Below are 19,192 nucleotides of genomic sequence, written 5' to 3' on the forward strand. Positions count from 1 at the left end.
TGTGTGTGCGAAGACTTATCACTGATCTTGTGGGTGTGAAATCATTCCTGTAAAAGTGATGACGAGGAGCAGCTGTTGAAATAAAACAAGCTGAAACTATGGATCTGCATTTGGGGGAGTGATGAATTGGATTGAGAGACCAGAGAAGCGTAACTGAAAGAGAAGTCAAAGTCGCTGCTGCTGCAGCTAGGGTTGGGACGACATGTGGGTTAAATATGAGGTTAAAGGATTTATATTGATGGGCTTCAGAGTGTGGGCTTGGGTTTTGGTTGTTTCAAATTGATTGGGCTTCAGAGTGTGGGATTCGGCTGGGTTTGGATGGGCTAAAACTTTAAGTTAAAATGAAAAGGTAAGGCCCAAACTTATGAAGTTATAATATATATATATATATATATACGGAAATGTTCACTTATTAATTAGACGGTGTATAATTGTGTAAGCGGTAAGAATTTGTGTGTTTGATTATGGAAATGTTCAACGTTTCCATAATCAAAGCAATAGTGGGCCTATTGATTAGCCGCTGCGGTTTCTTACCGCTTGAAAAACCAAGGTCTATACTAATTAGACGGTGTATAATTGTAAATTTGCGTTATAAAAAGCTTAAATCGAGCCTATAAGCGAGTTTGTTCACGAGCATTAACGAGCCGAGCAGATGAGTGTTTGAGATTGGTTCACTTATTAATCGAACACACAAATTCTGTTTGGGCTTGGTTCGCTTATTAAACAAACGAACACGAAAAGAGCCCTTAACTAGCCGAGCTCGAGCTGCTTGTCGAAAGCTTGGCTCATTTACAGCCCTAATCTTACGTGTTTATTGCACTTGGCTCCCTTTTATGAGTTTGTGGTAAGTAGATCGAAATGACATTTTTACCCTTAAATACTTTTATAAGTTCCTTAATAGAAAGTTGGAAAAAGTCAAAATGCTATAAAATGACCATTATTCCTCTGTTATGCTATATATTTTCTTTCTCTAACTTGGTGCCTTCTTCATATCCCACTCCATCATAGCTACCATCATTCCCATCACGCATCCCTTTGGCCTTTTTTTTTCAGTCCATGATCACCACTAATTTCTCCCTGTCACCCTCTTAACCATCATCTTCTTAAACCACGATCCTTTTAGGGTTGGTGTGTTCCCTACAAAGCCATTGATTTTAATTTTGACATTTAGATTTAGCAAAGTCTTTTTTATTTATCTTCATACATAATGGTGAATGCTTGTATTGATTAATTCATGAGTTATATATGTGTCCTTTAATTGTGATAGGATGGTTTATGTGCAAATGCAAGTGGCATAGGAGACATAAGTCATGGTATTCATAGTTATAAACTTGTTCACATTCGTTAATAGAATTGGGCTTTCTATTAGAAAGAATGTAACACAAAGGTTTCTACTTGTTTGGGTGACTTATCTCAGTCATTTGAGTGTAAGACTCAGAACCTAATGTGCTGGTGTGTTGGACACACTGAATTGGATTGAGGATAAGTTGAGAATAACTTGAGCCTTCACGAGTAATTCTCTTTATCAATTACTGAAGCAAACAGACTCTTTATCCTGAGAAATTTATGGACTCAAGTTCATGATCATGGTTACTTTGATTTCCTTGAGTGATATGTGAGTCAACGCAATTGGGTATTATGGGTGATTAATTGTTATGGGCTTTGGAACACACTTTTCATGATGGGATCCATGTGGTGTTTATTTTTTGGTTAGATTTGTTTGATCACAGAAAACTGGCAATTTATATTTAATAAATAATTTTCTTATTAATTAATTAATTTATTAAATATATTTTTTTCTGTAAAAGAATTTATGAGATCAAACAGTTCATAAAGCTAGTGGCCAAGTTATGGATTGATTAGTATACTGGATAGATGGTATTATTTATCCAAACAACTAATTAACATGTAGGGTTTAATTTTTCAATATTTACTAACATTGGCTTTTTATTCATGACTTTGAGTGCAATTGTTTTTATTTAGTGGACTTAGAAATAATTAATGAACTTACAAAATTGGCCAAGATTTGGCAAGCCGTTTAAATAGGCCCATTGGAGCCAAGACAAGGATAGGCCCAGCTTGATCCCATTCCTAGCCTAACTTGGATAGCAAGAAAAAGTCAAAGGAGGAATTAGAGTAGGACAAGGAGAGAGGGGCTGCCTACTCCATATATAAGGGTGGGGTGGCCAACTCCTTGGACATACATACATGCGATAGTTGCACACAACACACATACACACCCTCTCTCTTTCCTAGACCCTAATTCGTAAGAGACTTGAAGCCCACTCTTCTATTGCTTGTGGATTCCATCCAAGGACATAGGAGTGAAAATTTGGCGGTGTTTACAAGTCACACAAATCAGTTTTACACGAACAATTGGAGGTTGAAGATTGGAAAACTTCTGGTTTGGATTTTTCTGTATTGCTTCACCATTTTGGCCATCACTTCTTCGTTACTTGAAGTTTTGACCTGATTCCAGCGGCAAAAGAAAGTAGACTTGAAGACAATCAATTTACCAATGGGCCAGTGGCCTAGCGGTATCAGCCTCTTGTCTCCCAAAGGGAGGTCAAGGGTTCAAGTCTCAAAAGAGACAGGTGTGTGTGAGTACCAACTAGGAAAAAAAACAGAAGACGATCAATTTAATAGGTTATATATTTGGAGGTCGTCTGCCCTCTCTGCCGGCCATTTGATGTTGCTGTACATGCTGCGTAAATCAACTGTGGGATTTTTCAGGAAAGTTTAGAAAGAGTTGAAGACTTGCCTCCTAGTTGACAATGTACAAGTTGTTCAAAGGTCGTATTAATTCTTCTCTCTCTATTATCATAATCATGATTAGTTCGTTGAGACCAATTGAGATGATTTTTTTTTTTTCGCTGCCGCTTTAAACATGTTTTTCTAACAAATCCCATAAGGGCTGGAGATTTAGCACAACAAACGAGGAAACCACATACCCTCTTAACACACTCCACTATTGCCACCATCAATCCTTTCTGCAACGTGTCCCCTTTGCCCCTCCCTCTCTCAGCAAACCACTGCCATCTCCTTTCTCCATCAGTATACTTACCATCATCTTCTCAATATATTCTACATTTGAAATAATTTCATTATTAAGTGGCCATGAGTCAGAAATGTTTTAGTTTTGGAGGAAACAAAATTGATGTGGAGGTGGCACTGGCAGGGTTGTGGAGGTGGCTGTAGAGTTTGTCCCTGAGTTTGAGTTCTGGCTTATTGGAGGTGGTCAGTGGTGTTGGTGTTAGGGGTTGAGGCAGTTGTGTAGGGAGGAGCGGCGAAAGGTGGTGTTGTTTGTATTGTTGGTGGTGGAGTTTAATTTCGGCGGTGGCAAACGGAAGCAGATCAGAATCTGTACTTTGTAGTGACCTTAGGCACATATGGTATGACGTAGAAAAAAACTTACACTGTGAAACCATTCGAGTTGCTGAGTCACCTAGAGCACCCTTTCTTCCCTTTTTCTTTGCTCTTAAGTCTTAACCAAGAGAGCAACCACCTCTCTGTTTCTTTTGGTTTTGCCCTCCTCTCCACCTCTTAATCTCTCTCTTAACTCTCTCATTCTCTCTTCAAAAGCTTCAAGGCATCCACTGAGAGACCACACCATCATGGGCGGCCAACACCAACTTCACTTGATTGCCAGCCATGCCATCACTGTTCTCCCACCACAACGCCACACCACTGTATGGAAAACATAGACAAAAACAAACACACAAACATTACAGATGAAATAGGAAAGATAGATGAAATAGCAGTAAAGATAAAACAAAAATTCAGGGAAAGGAAAAATTTGAATGAAATGAAATTGAATGATCTATGTATATTTATATCGAGAACAAGAGTAGACAAATATACATTAATACCAAGAATAAGAGTAGACAAACCCGCAAGAAGTACAAATGAGTGCCAGTGAGGATGAGGTGATATCCGGAATGAATGGGGGAGTGATCGATGGATGAGCTAAGGAGTAGAGAGAAGAAAAATGAATATGGTTGTCTGATTTTATCGGGGCTTTGGAATAGGTTTTCATTGTATTTATTTAATGGAAAGATCAATTTAGGAAGAGTGATAATGAAAATCATTTGAAGAAGCAGTGCGATCATTTAAGGAAGGATATAGAGACCTTGGGTTCATTTTGCTGATAGGAAAAAAAAATGCTTAAATCTACGAGAAATTCTTAAATTCTCTCACTTTACTCATTAGATATATAAATCATCTAAGTATCTTTGTAAGAAACATGAAGGGGATCAGCGTTGTTCTTTTAGGACTTATGTAAATATAAGTTGGGGCCATATTTTTTTTCTTTAAGAATCTTATGACATGGGAAAACTTGTTGTTTTAGATGTCTAAGTAGGGTTATTTTTGTCCATTAGTCAAACCGAATGGCATTTAGAGAAATTCCATTTAATGGCCTTAATGGATGCATAATAGCAGGGTATTTTCATAAGTCAAGAAAACTGCGGGAAGTGGAAATTCAATCAATTTGCAGTTTTGCCAAACCTAAGGGAGGGTAGTGTAAGAGCCGGTTTGGCATTGCAGTACCTTATAATAAGCACTTTTTTTTATTTATTTTTATTTTTTATTTATGTAGAACTATAAAAAAAGTGCTATCTGGAAGATCAAGTGGTATTTGGTAACGGGATATGTAAAACAATTTTTATAATTTTTTTTTTTTTTTTTTTTTTCATAAATAGACAGTTGTATATGTTTGTTCCCTCTACTTTAAAAAAGCTTCAATTTTTAGATTTTACGAGTCGAAGTGCTACATTGCATTTCTAGTCTTCTAGTCTGTCTAATATAAATGCCAATTTATTTCGATATGTTGGGAAGGGGTATCAGTTGTTGGATGTTTCCAATTTTTTGTGAACTTGAAATTAATTATATCTAATTAAATTTCGATGGAACACCTGGATGCAACAATCTATCATAAAACTCATGCGAGTTGTTTTAGTTGTTAAATTACAGTCTGCTACTAAATTGATGAACTATGTTATGAGTTTGTGTAACTTGCTAAGATTTTTATTTTATTTTTGAAAAGTAAGATTTCATATAAGGCGCTCACCGTGTAACCTGCTAAGATTTGGAGAAAATTTGATTCCATGTGAGAAGTATTCTCCCATGGTTTTTAAGATTGTCTGCTTAGGGCTTGTTTGGCAACTGCTTCTGTTTTGCGTTTCCGTTTTCATCCGAAACAGAAACAACATTTTTGTTGGGGTGTGTTTTTATTTGTGATTGGAAGCATGTTTGGTAATGTAGAATTTGTTACAAGATTTTTGGATGCAAAAAAATGAAAACATGTTTGGTAACAAAATAGCTAGTTAAAAAGGGCCTGCTTCAAAGGGGTGCTATGGCGGATGAATTTAAGTACCATCTTGTTTGCTGGGAGCAGGTTTGCAGGCTAATTCAGTCAGGTGGCTTGGGGATCCGGAGATTGAAGCAGTTCAATTTGGCCCTTTTGGGGAAGTGGTTATGGAGATTTGGAGTGGAGAGACAGAGACTATGGAGGAGGGTTATTGCTAGTAGATTTGGGGAGGAGAGGGGATGCTGGTGTTCTCTAGAGGTCAGGATCCCTGGAGGGGTCGGTGTTTGAAGTTGGGATGAACTATACAAACATATCAGATTCAGTGTGAAGGATGGCACGGGGATCAGTTTTTTGGGGGACACCTGGTGCGCTGACTGTTCTTTGGCACGCACCTTTCTTAGACTTTCCAGATTGCTTTGGATAGGCGTGCCTTGGTGGCCAACTGTCATCATCTTGATAGCGCAAGGATGACATGGGATGTGCGTTTTTTTTGAGGCATTTTCAGGATTGGAAGGTGAATGATGTTTTTTGACTCTTGGAGATGTTGTATCACCAGGAGGTGGTGGGTAGTGTTGCTGATACTAGAGTATGGGTGTTATCTCCTTAGGGGAGGTTTGATGTGCGCTCGTTCTTTAGGGCCCTCTGGATGGACTGAGGCTTGCTTTCCCATGGAAAGCCATTTGGCACACGAAGGCACCTCTTAAGGTGGTCTTCTTTGCTTGGACTGCTGTCCTGGGGAGGATTGTGACTTCGGACACTGAGGATGAGTAGACAGCTTGTGGTGAATTGGTGTTACATGTAAGAGGAATGAGGAGTCGGTTGATCTCCTTCTTTTGCATTGCCCTGTGGCTAGGGACAGCAGGCGGTTGATTTTGGCTTTGTTTGGAGTTCAGTGGTTATGCCTCGGTCCCCACTTAGTATGATTGAGGCTCGTAGAGGGTGTACAGTGGGGTCCCAAGCTCGTGACTTTTGGAGGGTGACGCCTTTGTGCATGTGGTGGTGTTCTTAGGAAGGAAAGGAATAGGTGATCCTTTGATGGGGAGGAGACTCCTATTGGGGAATTGATATTCTTTATCATTTGTTCTCTTTTTGTTGAGTTTTTGGACATTTTTGAGAGTTTAGGGCCCCTTTTTGGTCCTGGCTTATTTTTGTGGGCTGCATCCCCCCTTTGAATGCTTTTTTTTATATAATCTTACTTATTATTATTTTTTTAAAAAGACCTGCAACAGTGTTCTTTGGGTACTGTTCACTGCTAAAGTGTTTGTGCTACAGTGCGAAACATTCTATTTGGGCCTCTTTTTAGCAACAAATTGGGTACTGTTCAAATCGCAACAACTGATTAGCAAACTTCTTGTGGTGTATTGCTTCACTACAGTACACCCGCAACATGAAACATGCAACAAAGACAGTTGCCGAACAGATTCTTAGGGGTTGCCGAACAGATTCTTAGGATGAAATTAAGTATTACTGCTGTCTACTTCCAGCCCTACTGTTTTCGAGCAAACTGCTTTATTTATTCCTGCACATATTGTGCTTTGTTGTATTGATGATATGGACCATGTGGTTATAATATTGCATAGATTTTTGTACCTAAAAATGAAGAACTAACAAAAAGGAACAATCATCCCCTCTTATATGTATAAAAATTGAATTTGTTGTGTGCCCTGAAAATTTTTGTTTTTGGTATCTGATTGTGTCATATTTAAACTAATGGAGCTAATATATTATTTAATTATGCTTTTTGGTAGGGAAATCCTATATTGGGAGTTCACATTTATTTATATTCAGATGATATCATTGAGGTGGACTGCCCCCAGGGTGCTGGTAATTCCCCTGGACAAAAAAAAGCACTCTGCCATGCTGTGTCTGATGCTGATGGAATGTTCACATTTAAAGCAATACCTTGTGGTAATACTCAATTTGCATGCCTATGCAATATTTTTTATTTTTTTCCTTTTCTCTTTATCTTCTCTTCTTTTTTTATTTTATTTTTATTTATTATTATTATTATTTTTTATTTTTGGATTTTTATTACAAGAAGTTTTTGGTTATCCAATATCCTCGACTAACAAGGATCACACTTGGGAATGAAAAAAAGATATATATATATATATATATTTTTAACCTCCAAGTATGTAGCCTGCACTTGGTCTAGATAATATTTAATGATAGCCTCAAAGAACTGTAGGTTCTCTGTTTTTGTATCTAGATAATATTTAATGATGGCCTCAAAGAGCTGGAGGTTCTCTGTTTTTGTAACTTTCAGATTGAAGCTTTCACCTGTCTCTGATATTTGGAATTCTAATTTTAAAGTGCAATTTTATTAGTATCTCTAGTTCTGTAAAATGGGATATGAATTTTATTAGTCTACACTTGGATATATACACACGTTGCACATCATTTTTTACCTCAGAACTGGAGGTTGTCTGTAATTTTAACTTCCAGTTGAAGCTTTTACCTGTCTCTGATTACACTCAAATCGCAGCAAAACTTGCTCTAATATGTCTGAAGTCTGTTTGTTGAGGTCAATACACTGAGCATATACTTCTTTAATTGAGTATGAAATATTATATGCGTGTATATATTAGTTTTCAGTGAGAGTTGACGGCTTCAGCCTGCTTAATTATTTGAAATGTAAACTTTCCTTGAAATAAAGAAAAAAAAAATTAAATTTACAATTAATCATGCACTATCATATAAATTTTGGATTTTGCCTGTTGAGACAATGTGCTTAATCAATTAATCCGCTTTCGATTTTGTTTAACTTCTTACCATAACTAATGTTGAAAATGTCTTTCCATGCCTTGCATCTGTAGTCATTTCTTGGTTTTAACTATACTGTGGATGTCTTGAAATTGAGTTGGTATTAAATTATTCACTATGTTGAAATGCATGGGGAGACGCTTCTATTATTTGTTTTAGCAAATGTATTCCTTATTATTTGAAAACAATTTTTGTTATGTGAAATTTGTACAGGTGTTTATGAGCTTATACCTTACTACAAGGGCGAGAACACAGTTTTTGATGTTTCGCCTACCTTCATGCCGGTGTCTGTCAGACATGATCATGCAACAGTCCTCCAAAAGTTTCAGGTATCATTTTGATTGGCTATACGACCAGAAGTAGGATGTTTTGTCTTCTCACGGTATAGTCCACTTTTTACAGCTTGTTATTCCTTTAGATCTCTCTAATAAACAGTATGTATGATACACATCTCTATGTCATAATTTTACCATATTTGTTTAGATTCAAATACCCTTTAATATCCGATAACTAGTAGTGCTACTGGCATAGTATCACACTACATTTTTTGTGGTGGCTTGTTATGTGCTATAGGGCTATGAAAAGCAGCTGGTACCATAAATCTATCTAGAAAAGTGATCTTGCAAATGTACAGTCTCTTTAAGCAGTTGATCTTAACATACACAATTTCTTGTATTCAGAGTGTTTATCTAATAAGTACAGGTTGGTTCATCGAGTATACTGGAATATCTGAATGGATGTAAACCTCCCCTCCTCCCCTCTTCCAACTGAAAAAAAAGAAGGATAAATGATAAGAGTGAATTGAAAAAGAAAAAGGAAACTCCTCTTTTCATTTGTCACCATGAGTGAAAGTGCCAGTCCATAAGCCCAAACTGCTCTCTCACCTCTGCCACCACAGTAGCTGCAGCTGCTGCCATCTCTCTCTCTCTCTTTCTACAATTCATTGCGCTTTCTGTGTTCCACTGCTCTTTTTACTCCCGACCTTCTCTATATACAATTATCTCAAATCATTGCTTGATTAATCTTACAGAAAACCACACAGATACACTCTTTATTAAACATCCCACTCCTATTAAGTGTTACAAATTTCTTCCAGGATTTGATCCTTATTGGAGTGTTCTGCCTTTCTCATTGAACCACATCAAAATTAATAACCAGAGCATACCAAATCATGACAACTGCAAGATCACCACCACAAAATGCACGACTGCTTCTTGACAAGCCACACTGCCTATCTGTTTTTTTTTTTTTTTGATAAGTAAAGATTGTATAAAGAGCGTTCAAAAGGGGAACGCATCCTTCAAAAGCTATACATGGTCAAATAGGGCCTCTAAACCCTCAACAACCCCAAACAATATACTAACTCCTCTATGGATTTACAGTTTCTCCCTAAAACACAACAAAAAAGCCACTGCGTATCATTTCCATATCTACAACCATAAGATCTTTTGTATAAGGAAAACGTTGCAGAATCTTAAAAGAGAGTTGTGGAGTTTTAGAAAGAAGATATTGTAGAACTTTTGGAATGAGAGAGATCGGTCATGAATGATGTGCTGACGAAGACAGTAGGGATCAGTTGATGATGTGAGCTACCTGTAGATGGTAGTTATTGCCAGAGATGGTAACAATTGTGGTGGTGGCCAATTAAACTTCTAGCGCAGAAGAATATTCACTTTTTTTTAAAAATAAATAGTTTTACTTTATTTGTTTAATTTTGTGCGTGATTGGAAATATTTAATCCATTCCTCATCTAGAGGATGTATTTGTTGCCTTTTGTTTTGAAAGGATCAATTTCTGTCTCTCAATGGGAGTGACATTTGTGTCCTTCCATGAAAATCAGAACTTCCCTTTTCATAGGAGTTTTTATATAAATTCTGTTACTAATGATTCTTCTTCTTGATTTTTGATTTCAATAATTTTTACTCACTCTGGTGCAATGTGTTTCACTAATTGTAGAAAAAAGCAATATGCATTTGAAGGTTTTTTAAGAAGAAAAATAATCAGTCTTCATATCTTTCAAGAGAGACGATTACAAGATAAATAGTAGAGGAAGGCCACCATATCAGAAAGCCCACAAAATCAGCAAATCTCTAGGCTAGAAAACAGGAAACGGAAACTACTAAAATCTGAAATAGTAATTTCAGATTTTATTTGCAAAAATAGAATTGCCTAATTTATTTCCTAGAAATCCGACACTCCCCCTCAAGTTGGAGCGTAGATATCTATCATGCCCAACTTGCTTATAAAGAGCTCAAAACTAGGTCTGAAAAGTCCTTCGGTGAAGATATCGGCTATTTGTTGAGTAGTAGGAACAAAAGGCTTGCAAACAGCTCCACTATCAATCTTGTTTATGAAGTGTTTGTCAATCTCCACATGCTTCATGCGATCATCTTGTACTAGATTTTTTGCAATACTTATGGCAGCTTTGTTGTCACAATACAACTTCATTGGCATGTTCATCGGCATCCGCAACTCGTCAAGAGAATATCGTCAAGAATTCTCTTCAACCATAGTATCTCACAAACTCTGTTAGCCATAGCCCTATATTTTGCCTCGGCACTGCTCTTTGCAACCACATTCTGTTTCTTGCTTTGCCATGTGACCAAATTTTCCCAAACATAAGTACAGTATCCTGACGTGGATCTCCTGTCAATAACTAAGCCTGCCCATGCCTCTATGTTCTGCTGTGTGGTCTTCTAGAAGAGTAAACCCTTGCCTGGTGTACTTTTCAAGTATCTGAGAATCCGATAAACTACTTCAAGATGTTTCTTGTAGGGTGAATGCATAAAATGGCTTACCAAACTCACAGCAAAAGCAATATTGGGCGTGTATGTGATAGGTAAATTAACTTTCCCACCAACTTTTGATGCCGAGTTATATTCACTTGACCACCTTCCTTGTCATCTTCAAGTTTCTGATTGGGATCAATTGGAGTGTCTGCTGGCCTACAACCGCTCATCCCAGTCTCCTTAACGAGGTTAAGGACATACATCCGTTGGGAGACAACAATCCCTTTCTTCGACCGAGCAACCTCCATTCCAAGGAAATACCTCAGAGATCCTAAATCCTTGATTTCAAAATTTGATGATAGGGAAGTCTTCAATCGGTTCATCTAAAGTACGTCATCTCTAGTGAGAATTATATTGTCAACATACACAATTAGTATCGCTATCTTCCCATCCTGTGAATATCTTATAAACATCGTATGATCACCTTGCCCTTGAGTATACCCCTGGCTTTTAACAAACTGAGTGAATTTCTCAATCCAGGCTCTTGGTGACTGTTTCAACCCATATAAGGACTTCTTCAGTTTACACACCTTTGTGCCAAACTTTTCACCAAATCCTGGAGGTGCATCTGTGTACACTTCTTCCTCCAGGTCTCCATTGAGGAATGCATTTTTTACGTCCAACTGTTGCAGAGGCAGTCATGATTAGCTACAAGTGACAAAAGAACTCTTACAGAGTTTAACTTTGCGACCGGGGCGAATGTCTCCAAGTAATCAATGCCATAGGTCTGAGTGAATCCCTTGGCAACCAATCGAGCTTTATACCGTTCTAGAGAGCCATCAGATTTATACTTGACTGTAAACACCCATTTGCATCCTATAGTTGTCTTTCCTCTTGGTAGATCAACTAACTCCCTCCGCGTGCCATTTTTTTTAAGAGCTTTCATCTACCCAAAGACAGCCTCCCTCCACTCAAGAACTTTCAGAGCATCCTTCATAGTATTAGGAATCTCTATACAAGACAATTGTGAGGTAAAAGCACGAAAAACAAGTGAGAGATGTTCATATGACACATAATTGGACAATGGATACTGGGTGCAAGACTTCACACTCTTCTGGACAGCAATGGGAAGTTCAGAATTATCGAACTCAGGATTAGAATTAGACTCGGGTTCAGAACTAGAGGACTCAGAACTCGAAGATGAAATGGGCTGAGCATGAGGTAAATGCTCGGTGAGGACATTACCTGGAGGGTTTACGGATTCTAGGCAGTGCAAAGGATTGGAAGACACTTTCTCTTGAGTTGTCCTCTGTCGTGAGTAGACAATGTCAAATGGTACCAACGCTGTGTTTCTTTTTCCTGTTTCTTGTTTGTTAGTCGTTATAGGAACATGAACATCATGAGATGGCACTGTAGGAAGACTTGCCTTTTTAGTCTCTAAAAAACTCGACTCACTTTCTCCTGGTATAATAAAGCTTGGGTTTTTAGGTTGAATAATCAAAGTTGGAGAAGGATCATTTTGCGAGTCTTCAGTTTGGAAAAAATCATGAAAAACAGCAGAATCTTTGTTTTGGTTCCCCCCTGAAGCTGAGGCGTGAAATAGGGATGTAATTCAAAAAAAGTAACATCCATGGTAACAAACATTTTTTTGGAAATGGGTTCAAAACATTTATACCCCTTTTGAGTGTGGAGCATAACCAACAAACATACATTTTGTTGCTTGGGGTTCAAGTTTTCCTCGATTATGACTATGAATATTAACAAATGCGGTACAACCAAATATCTTTAGTGGTAAAGAAGAAGAAAGCCGATTTGTTGGATAAAACTTATGAAAAACATCAAAAGGTGTTTCAAAGCTTAAAACCTTATTAGGCGTTCGATTTATGAGGTATGTAGCAGTAAAAAGGGCTTCACCCCAAAGATATTTAGGTACCTGATTGGTAAAAAGCAATGTCCGAGCTACTGCCAATAAGTGTTTGTTTTTTCTTTCAGCCAAACCATTTTGTTGCGGAGTGTCGACATAAGAGCTTTGATGAACAATTCCTTTTTCAAGAAGAAAATGGCCCAAAATGTTTTTGAAATATTCTCGACTATTATCACCCAGCAATATTTGAATAATTTTTTTTTTTTTTTTTTTTGATAAGTAAAAAATAATATTAAAAAAGGCATTCAAAAGGAGAACGCGTCCCAATTACAAAAGTGGAACCGGAGCTAAGGCCCCAAAGAATCCAGAAAAGTAATTAAATCATATGAAGAAGAACAAAAGCTCCTCTTCACATAATTGAAGAGAGAACGAAGAATGTAAAGTTTGACCATTTCCGTAGGCGACTATTTTCCTTCAAACATTCTGCTGTTTCTCTCCTTCCAAATGCACCACCATACGCAATGTGGTACAATTCTCTAGAACTCGCGAACGTCTCTTCTCACTCGACAACCTCTCCAAATATGAATCAATTCCTTAGTAGATCGTGGCATAACCCAACACATGCCAAACAACCCAATAATAAGATTCCAACAGTCAATCGCCACAGGGCAATGCAACAGGAGGTGGTTAACGGACTCCTCGCCATCCTTGCATAGACAACAACGATTAACTATACAATTGCCCCTTTTTCTCAAATTATCAATTGTCAGAATCTTTCCCCACACAGCAGTCCAAACAAAGGAAGCCACCCTAGTTGGAGCTATAGACCGCCAAATAGTTTTCTATGGGAAGTCTCGATTAACAAAATTTGACAAACATAAGAACAAAGATCTAACTTCGAAACGACCATGAGAAGAGGGAACCCAACTTAAAACATCATTACCTCTGCCAACGCTCTCCTGTCGATACAGAAGATCCAAAAAAACACATACCTCGTCTATCTCCCAATCTTGAAAAGAGCGCCGAAAATGCACATCCCATATAATCCCGCTGCTATCAAGCCGATAGCAGTCGGCTATGTAGGCGTGTTTATTAACGGCAATACTATATAATCTTGGAAAAGTACGAGAAAGTGACTGATCCCCACACCAGAGATCTTCCCAAAACCGAATGCAACGTCCGTCATGGAGTTTGAATCTGATATGAGCCGAAAAAACAACCCATCCTTTCCGAATAGCCTTCCACATCCCTACTCCTCCCGCTAGGATAACCGGACGGTAGACCAACCTCCAGCCTCTTCGCCAAACCGACAAGAGACTAGCCTGCGCCATGGTTGATGTCTTTCCCTCCCAAATCTCCATAACCACTTACCCAAGAGAGCTTGATTGAAAGGAACTAAACGTCTTATACCAAGTCCACCCAATTTCACAGGCTTACAAACATCCTCCCATTTGACAAGGTGGTACTTGAACTCATCGCCCTTTTCACCCCAAAGGAAATCCCTTTGAATTTTTTCAATCCTGTCTGCAATGGAACAAGGGATTTGGAACATAGAGAGTAAATAAGTGGGAAGGCTCGACAAGGTGCTCTTTATAAGAGTAACTTTACCCCCTTTTGACAAGTATTGCTTCTTCCAACCTGCTAATCTCTTCGCGTACCTGTTAATCATAGAATCCCAACTCCCCACTAAACTAGAGGAGACCCCTAGGGGCAAACCCAAATAAGGAATAGGGAATGTGCTCGCTCTGCATCCAAGGACTGCAGCTAAAGAGGAAATATCCGGAACATTCCCTACTGGGACAAGCACACTCTTTGTCACGTTGACCTTTAGCCCGGAAACTGCCTGAAAACAAGTCAGAACACACCTTAAGTGTCGAAGTTGAGACACATCAGCATCACAAAAAACCAGGGTGTCATCTGCAAAGAGTAAATGGGAAATCTCCATCTGATGGTCTAAATCTCTACCCACTCTGAAACCCTTAACAAAACCAAGGTCCTCTGCCCTATGCATCAATCTACTTAACCCCTCCATAACAACAAGAAAAAGGAAAGATGACAAAGGATCACCTTGTCTTATACCTCTAGAGCAACCAAAGAAATCGGCGGGAGAGCCATTCATAAGAACTGAAAACTTGACAGACGAAAGACAGGTCTCAATCCATTTCCTCCATTTACTTCCAAACCCCATTCTTTGTAACAAATAGAGTAGGAAATTCCAATTCACATTATCATATGCTTTCTCAATGTCAAGTTTGCAAAGAATTCCAGGAATACCACTCCGCAATCTGGAATCCACACATTCGCTAGCAATAAGAACTGAATCAAGAATTTGTCGTCCGCCAACGAAAGCGTTCTGGGAATCCGAAATAATTCCATCCATAACTTCCTTCATCCTTAAAGCGAGCACCTTAGCAATGAGTTTGTAGATGCAGCCCACCAAACTGATAGGATGAAAATCCTTTATATCTGAAGCACCTCCCTTTTTTGGAATAAGGGCAATGAATGAAGCATTAAGCGATTTCTCAAAGACGCCAAAAGAATGAAACTCCTAAAAAGTACCCATTACCTCATTTCTTACAACTGCCCAACTTTCCATCAGAAATCGCATAGTGAAGCCATCAGGTCCCGGAGCTTTGTCCCCATTACAGCTTGAGAGAGCTTTAAGAACTTCTTCAGTGAAAGGATTCTCAATCCTATCTCTATCAAGCTCAGAAATAGCCTCAAAATGGAGACCATCAAGTTTGGGCCTCCAATCTAAAGGCTCTGTGTAAAGCTTCTGATAAAAGGAAGCAATACCGTTACGCATCTCTTCCTCTCTCCACAACTCCTCACCATCCACCCGAATTCTTCCAATATGATTACTCCTCCTATGAGCGTTAGCTAACCGAATGAAGAATTTTGTGTTCCGATCACCTTCCTTTAACCAAAGAGCCCGGGATTTTTGTCGCCACGAGATCTCCTCCATACTAGCAATCTTAGCAAATACCGCCTGACAAGAGACTCTCCTGGAACGAAGAGATTCCATATCCCTTCTGGCCTCCTCAAGACGATCAATCTCTGAAAATTCAGCAAGTACTCTATTCTTCCTCCATTCCAAATTCCCGAAGACATCCTTGTTCCACTGCTTAAGAGCTAATTTGAGGCCCTTAACTTCTTTGCAATTGTGAAACTGGGCGAGCCTGAAGAAGTGACTCCTTTCCACCAAGAACTGACTTTTCCTTGGAAATCATCCGCACGTAACCACATATTCTCGAATCTAAACGGGGATCTTTGAGAGCATAAACCCCCGCAATCCAAAACCAAAGGCACATGGTCGGAAGTGACCCTTTCTAACACCGCTTGAACAACATCCGGGAATTTTTCTTCCCAATCCCCAGAAATTAAAAATCTGTCCAGCCTTGATAGAGTTACTGGATCCCTACCATTGGACCAAGTATAAGCTGCTCCTTCCATTGGTAAATCAACAAGAAGATGCTCATCAATAAAATCAGAAAATTGATCCATTTCCAGAGATCTTCTTCCCCCTGTAGACCTCTCTGACGGGGATCTAACAGCATTGAAATCCCCTCCCAGGCACCAAGGGAAAAACCATAGTCCTTGGACATGGCGAAGCTCCTCCCAAAAGATAGGTCGAACATCATCAACAACCGGTCCATAGACTCCGGTAAAAACCCACTTGAAGTTGTCCTCTTCCATCTTAAACACGCAAGATAAAGAGAATCTTCCCATCTATACATCCGTTCGAGTTAACCATCTACTATCCCATATAACTAATATCCCACCCGAAGATCCTATAGCATTCAAAGCCTCCCATTCCACAAACCTTCCTCCCTTCAAGCTCTTAACCTCCCTGTCAGTAATGGATGCCAACTTGGTTTCTTGTAAGCAAACCAGCTGGGCACCCCACTTCCTTAAAGCTACCTTCACCACCCTTCTCTTGTTCGGATCATTAAGACCCCGAACATTCCATGAAATGATTCGTAGCTTCATTGAAAACCAGATAAAATAATCTCCCCTCCACCCTTCTTGAGACTCCTGCTCCTGGTTTTTCCCCTTTCCTTCACCACTCCTCCTTTGCCTTCGTAGTTGACTTCAGAAATGAGATTCTTTATCTCCTGTACTCCTTTCCAAGATGATAAAGGCTTCGTGTTAATAACTTCATTGGTCACTGTAACTTCTCTCCCTTCCACAATTGTATGAAGGATAGATAATGTCTGGACATCATTACCCTGTGAAGAGACTCCCCGAAGCTTACTAGTGACTCCAATATTGTCAACTACCCGATCTTTCCCCATATCAACACCCTGTTCGTCGGGTCGCACCATAGCTAGTGGTGTCTCCTGTAAGATTTCAGAATTCTTCTCCACCCAAGGTGTAAGCTCATTGGAGCATACCTGTTGAATAGAACCCAGATCATCGAGCACTTCCTCTTCCAGCTCCTTATCATTTTTGTAAAAAGAATCAGAATCTGAAACAAAGTCAGTCCTATCATTCTTTGTGTGAGGCAAGCAATTAAGACCTTTCAGAGCGACACTTAGTCGAAGCTCTTTAAATAAAGCTACAGCCTCTTCATTGGACAGCTGGAAGTGGAGGTCTCTGCCCACGCATACTGTAATCCCTTCAGATAGTTTCTGAACAGCACAATCAGCAATTTTCATCTGCCTAGGAGCGACAGTCTCACACTCCTTCATACCTTCCGTATTCAACCCAGAATCAGATCCATCATTCGTGACAATCAGCTCACTACTCTTCTCCAATTCCGGCCCAACGCCGGCACTCCTCAGCACACAAGAAGGGGTAGAAGAAGAGGATGGGACATTAAAATTCTGAGGATGTGAAACTGATGGCGTACCTGGATTACTGGTAGAGGTCCACTTCTGCTTCTCTTTTCGAGACCATCTAACTCCTTGACGTTTTTTGTTGGGGTCCCGGGGCGAAGACCTAATAGTTCTTCCTTTCGGCTGGAAAGTTTTAGAGAAAGATGACGGTGAGAAGTCTGCACAACATTGAGAATGGCCAGAACCCAATTCGACAGGACCACCACCAGTCGCTACACCAGAAAATTTCAACCATTTTCTCTTTTCCGGAAAGTTCCAGAAAAATACAGATTTATCTTCAGGCCTCTGAAAGTGACTGACTCCTTTAGAGGTAAGTGAGCTGGGCTTGGGGTTGATAAAAGAAACTAAAACTTTATTTCTGGGCCCCCTTAAGACCTTTCTCCCCATATTACTCCTGTTTGGTCCATAACTTAAAGTGGACTTTGGGCTGGGCTTGTTCTTAAAATAAAGAGGCCCTCGATGACCAGCCTTCTGCAGCTCCTGTGGGCCGTGTTGAACAAGCGACCCAGATGACAATATAGGCCCGTAGCCCAATTCAGATCCACGCCTAAGCCCATTAGAATTCACAGCAGTAAAGACTCCATTTAGAACACAATCTTTGCCACGTGGTTGGTATCCGTTAGCGCGGATATTACGAGGGAACATATGGCGATGACTAAGGACTTGATTGGCCCCTCGACGCGCTTCAAGCGCGTGCATAGGCAGACATCTCTCTCCTTCGACGCCATGGTAGATCTGTGCTTTCTGGCGATTTCCTCCATTTGCAACAGCCGGGATATGTGACTCGTCAACGCCATAGTAAGATTTCGGAAGGATACGAGGTGTTATTTCCTCGATTAAGTTGACCCTGTAAGCCACTCGTTGGTCCTCAACAAAAACGTACTCCAGCAACACTTTCCCGACAAATACATAGAGAAGAATTCACTGTCCACAAACCGAAACATCCGCCTCAACTCCTCGGAATCCACCACATAAATTCCCAATTGCTTCAAAAAGCTTGTTGCACCAGAGATGGAGGGGTAAACCAAACAGGATCACTCGACGTATGACTCGTTCTTTTACAGCAGAACAGCCGGCGGCGAAGTACCAAATATCGATGGATAATAAAGCATCACCCCATCTTTTCTTTCCTTCGTCCAACACCCTTAAGGCCTCAGCCTCCGAAGGAAACCTTAACAAAAGTAGATCATCAGGTAAAGGAGATACTTTCACCCCACATGAGACCTTCCAAGTTTTCGACGCCCATGCCTCAATCCCTTCAAGACACCCCACGTCTCTGTTAAAGTGACCAACAAGGCATGATCGCAATACAGATTCGCACTCCTGAATGCTTTGATGATCAACCCGATAAACCAGATCATTGCCTATAGAGCAACTTTTGATTTCCCCGTGAAGATTAAGACATGGTAGGGTCGTAACGCTAAGATAGGAACGATGCATGTCACGATTCCTTGCCAGAGAACGAAGAACCAGTGACAGGCAAAAAACGGTGGACGCCGGAGTGGAAGACTCCGACGTCAAAAAGAGAAGAGAGAGAAGAGAGAAAAGTCAAACATTGGTTACCTAAGCTGTATTTGCCCTCATTTTTTGAGATGTACTTCACTACTTCGCACTTCAATCTTTAGTAAATATTACTATAATCTAAGCATGAAAAGGATTCATGCTGTTTTCATCAAAAAATGAGTTTGCT

At 39.6% G+C, this 19,192-nt stretch overlaps 1 protein-coding gene across 3 annotated transcripts in view; it reads left to right on the plus strand.

Annotated features, from left to right (window-relative positions):
* Positions 1-19,192, plus strand: part of LOC132306162 (uncharacterized) — an 81,950-nt gene that overhangs the window by 23,263 nt on the left and 39,495 nt on the right. For all 3 annotated transcript variants that reach the window (XR_009481843.1, XR_009481842.1, XM_059803428.1), the window contains exons 9-10: positions 7,057-7,216; positions 8,285-8,400. Coding sequence is in view for 1 of the 3 variants with exons in the window: in XM_059803428.1 (XP_059659411.1) it covers positions 7,057-7,216; positions 8,285-8,400 (276 nt within the window). In the remaining 2 variants the exon portion in view is untranslated. The remainder of the gene's footprint in view (positions 1-7,056; positions 7,217-8,284; positions 8,401-19,192) is intronic.

The sequence above is a fragment of the Cornus florida genome, unplaced genomic scaffold, assembly GCF_030987335.1.
Source record: "Cornus florida cultivar Cherokee Brave unplaced genomic scaffold, ASM3098733v1 CherokeeBrave_3.0.0_Hap2_Chr05, whole genome shotgun sequence".
NCBI classification, from domain to species: domain Eukaryota; kingdom Viridiplantae; phylum Streptophyta; class Magnoliopsida; order Cornales; family Cornaceae; genus Cornus; species Cornus florida.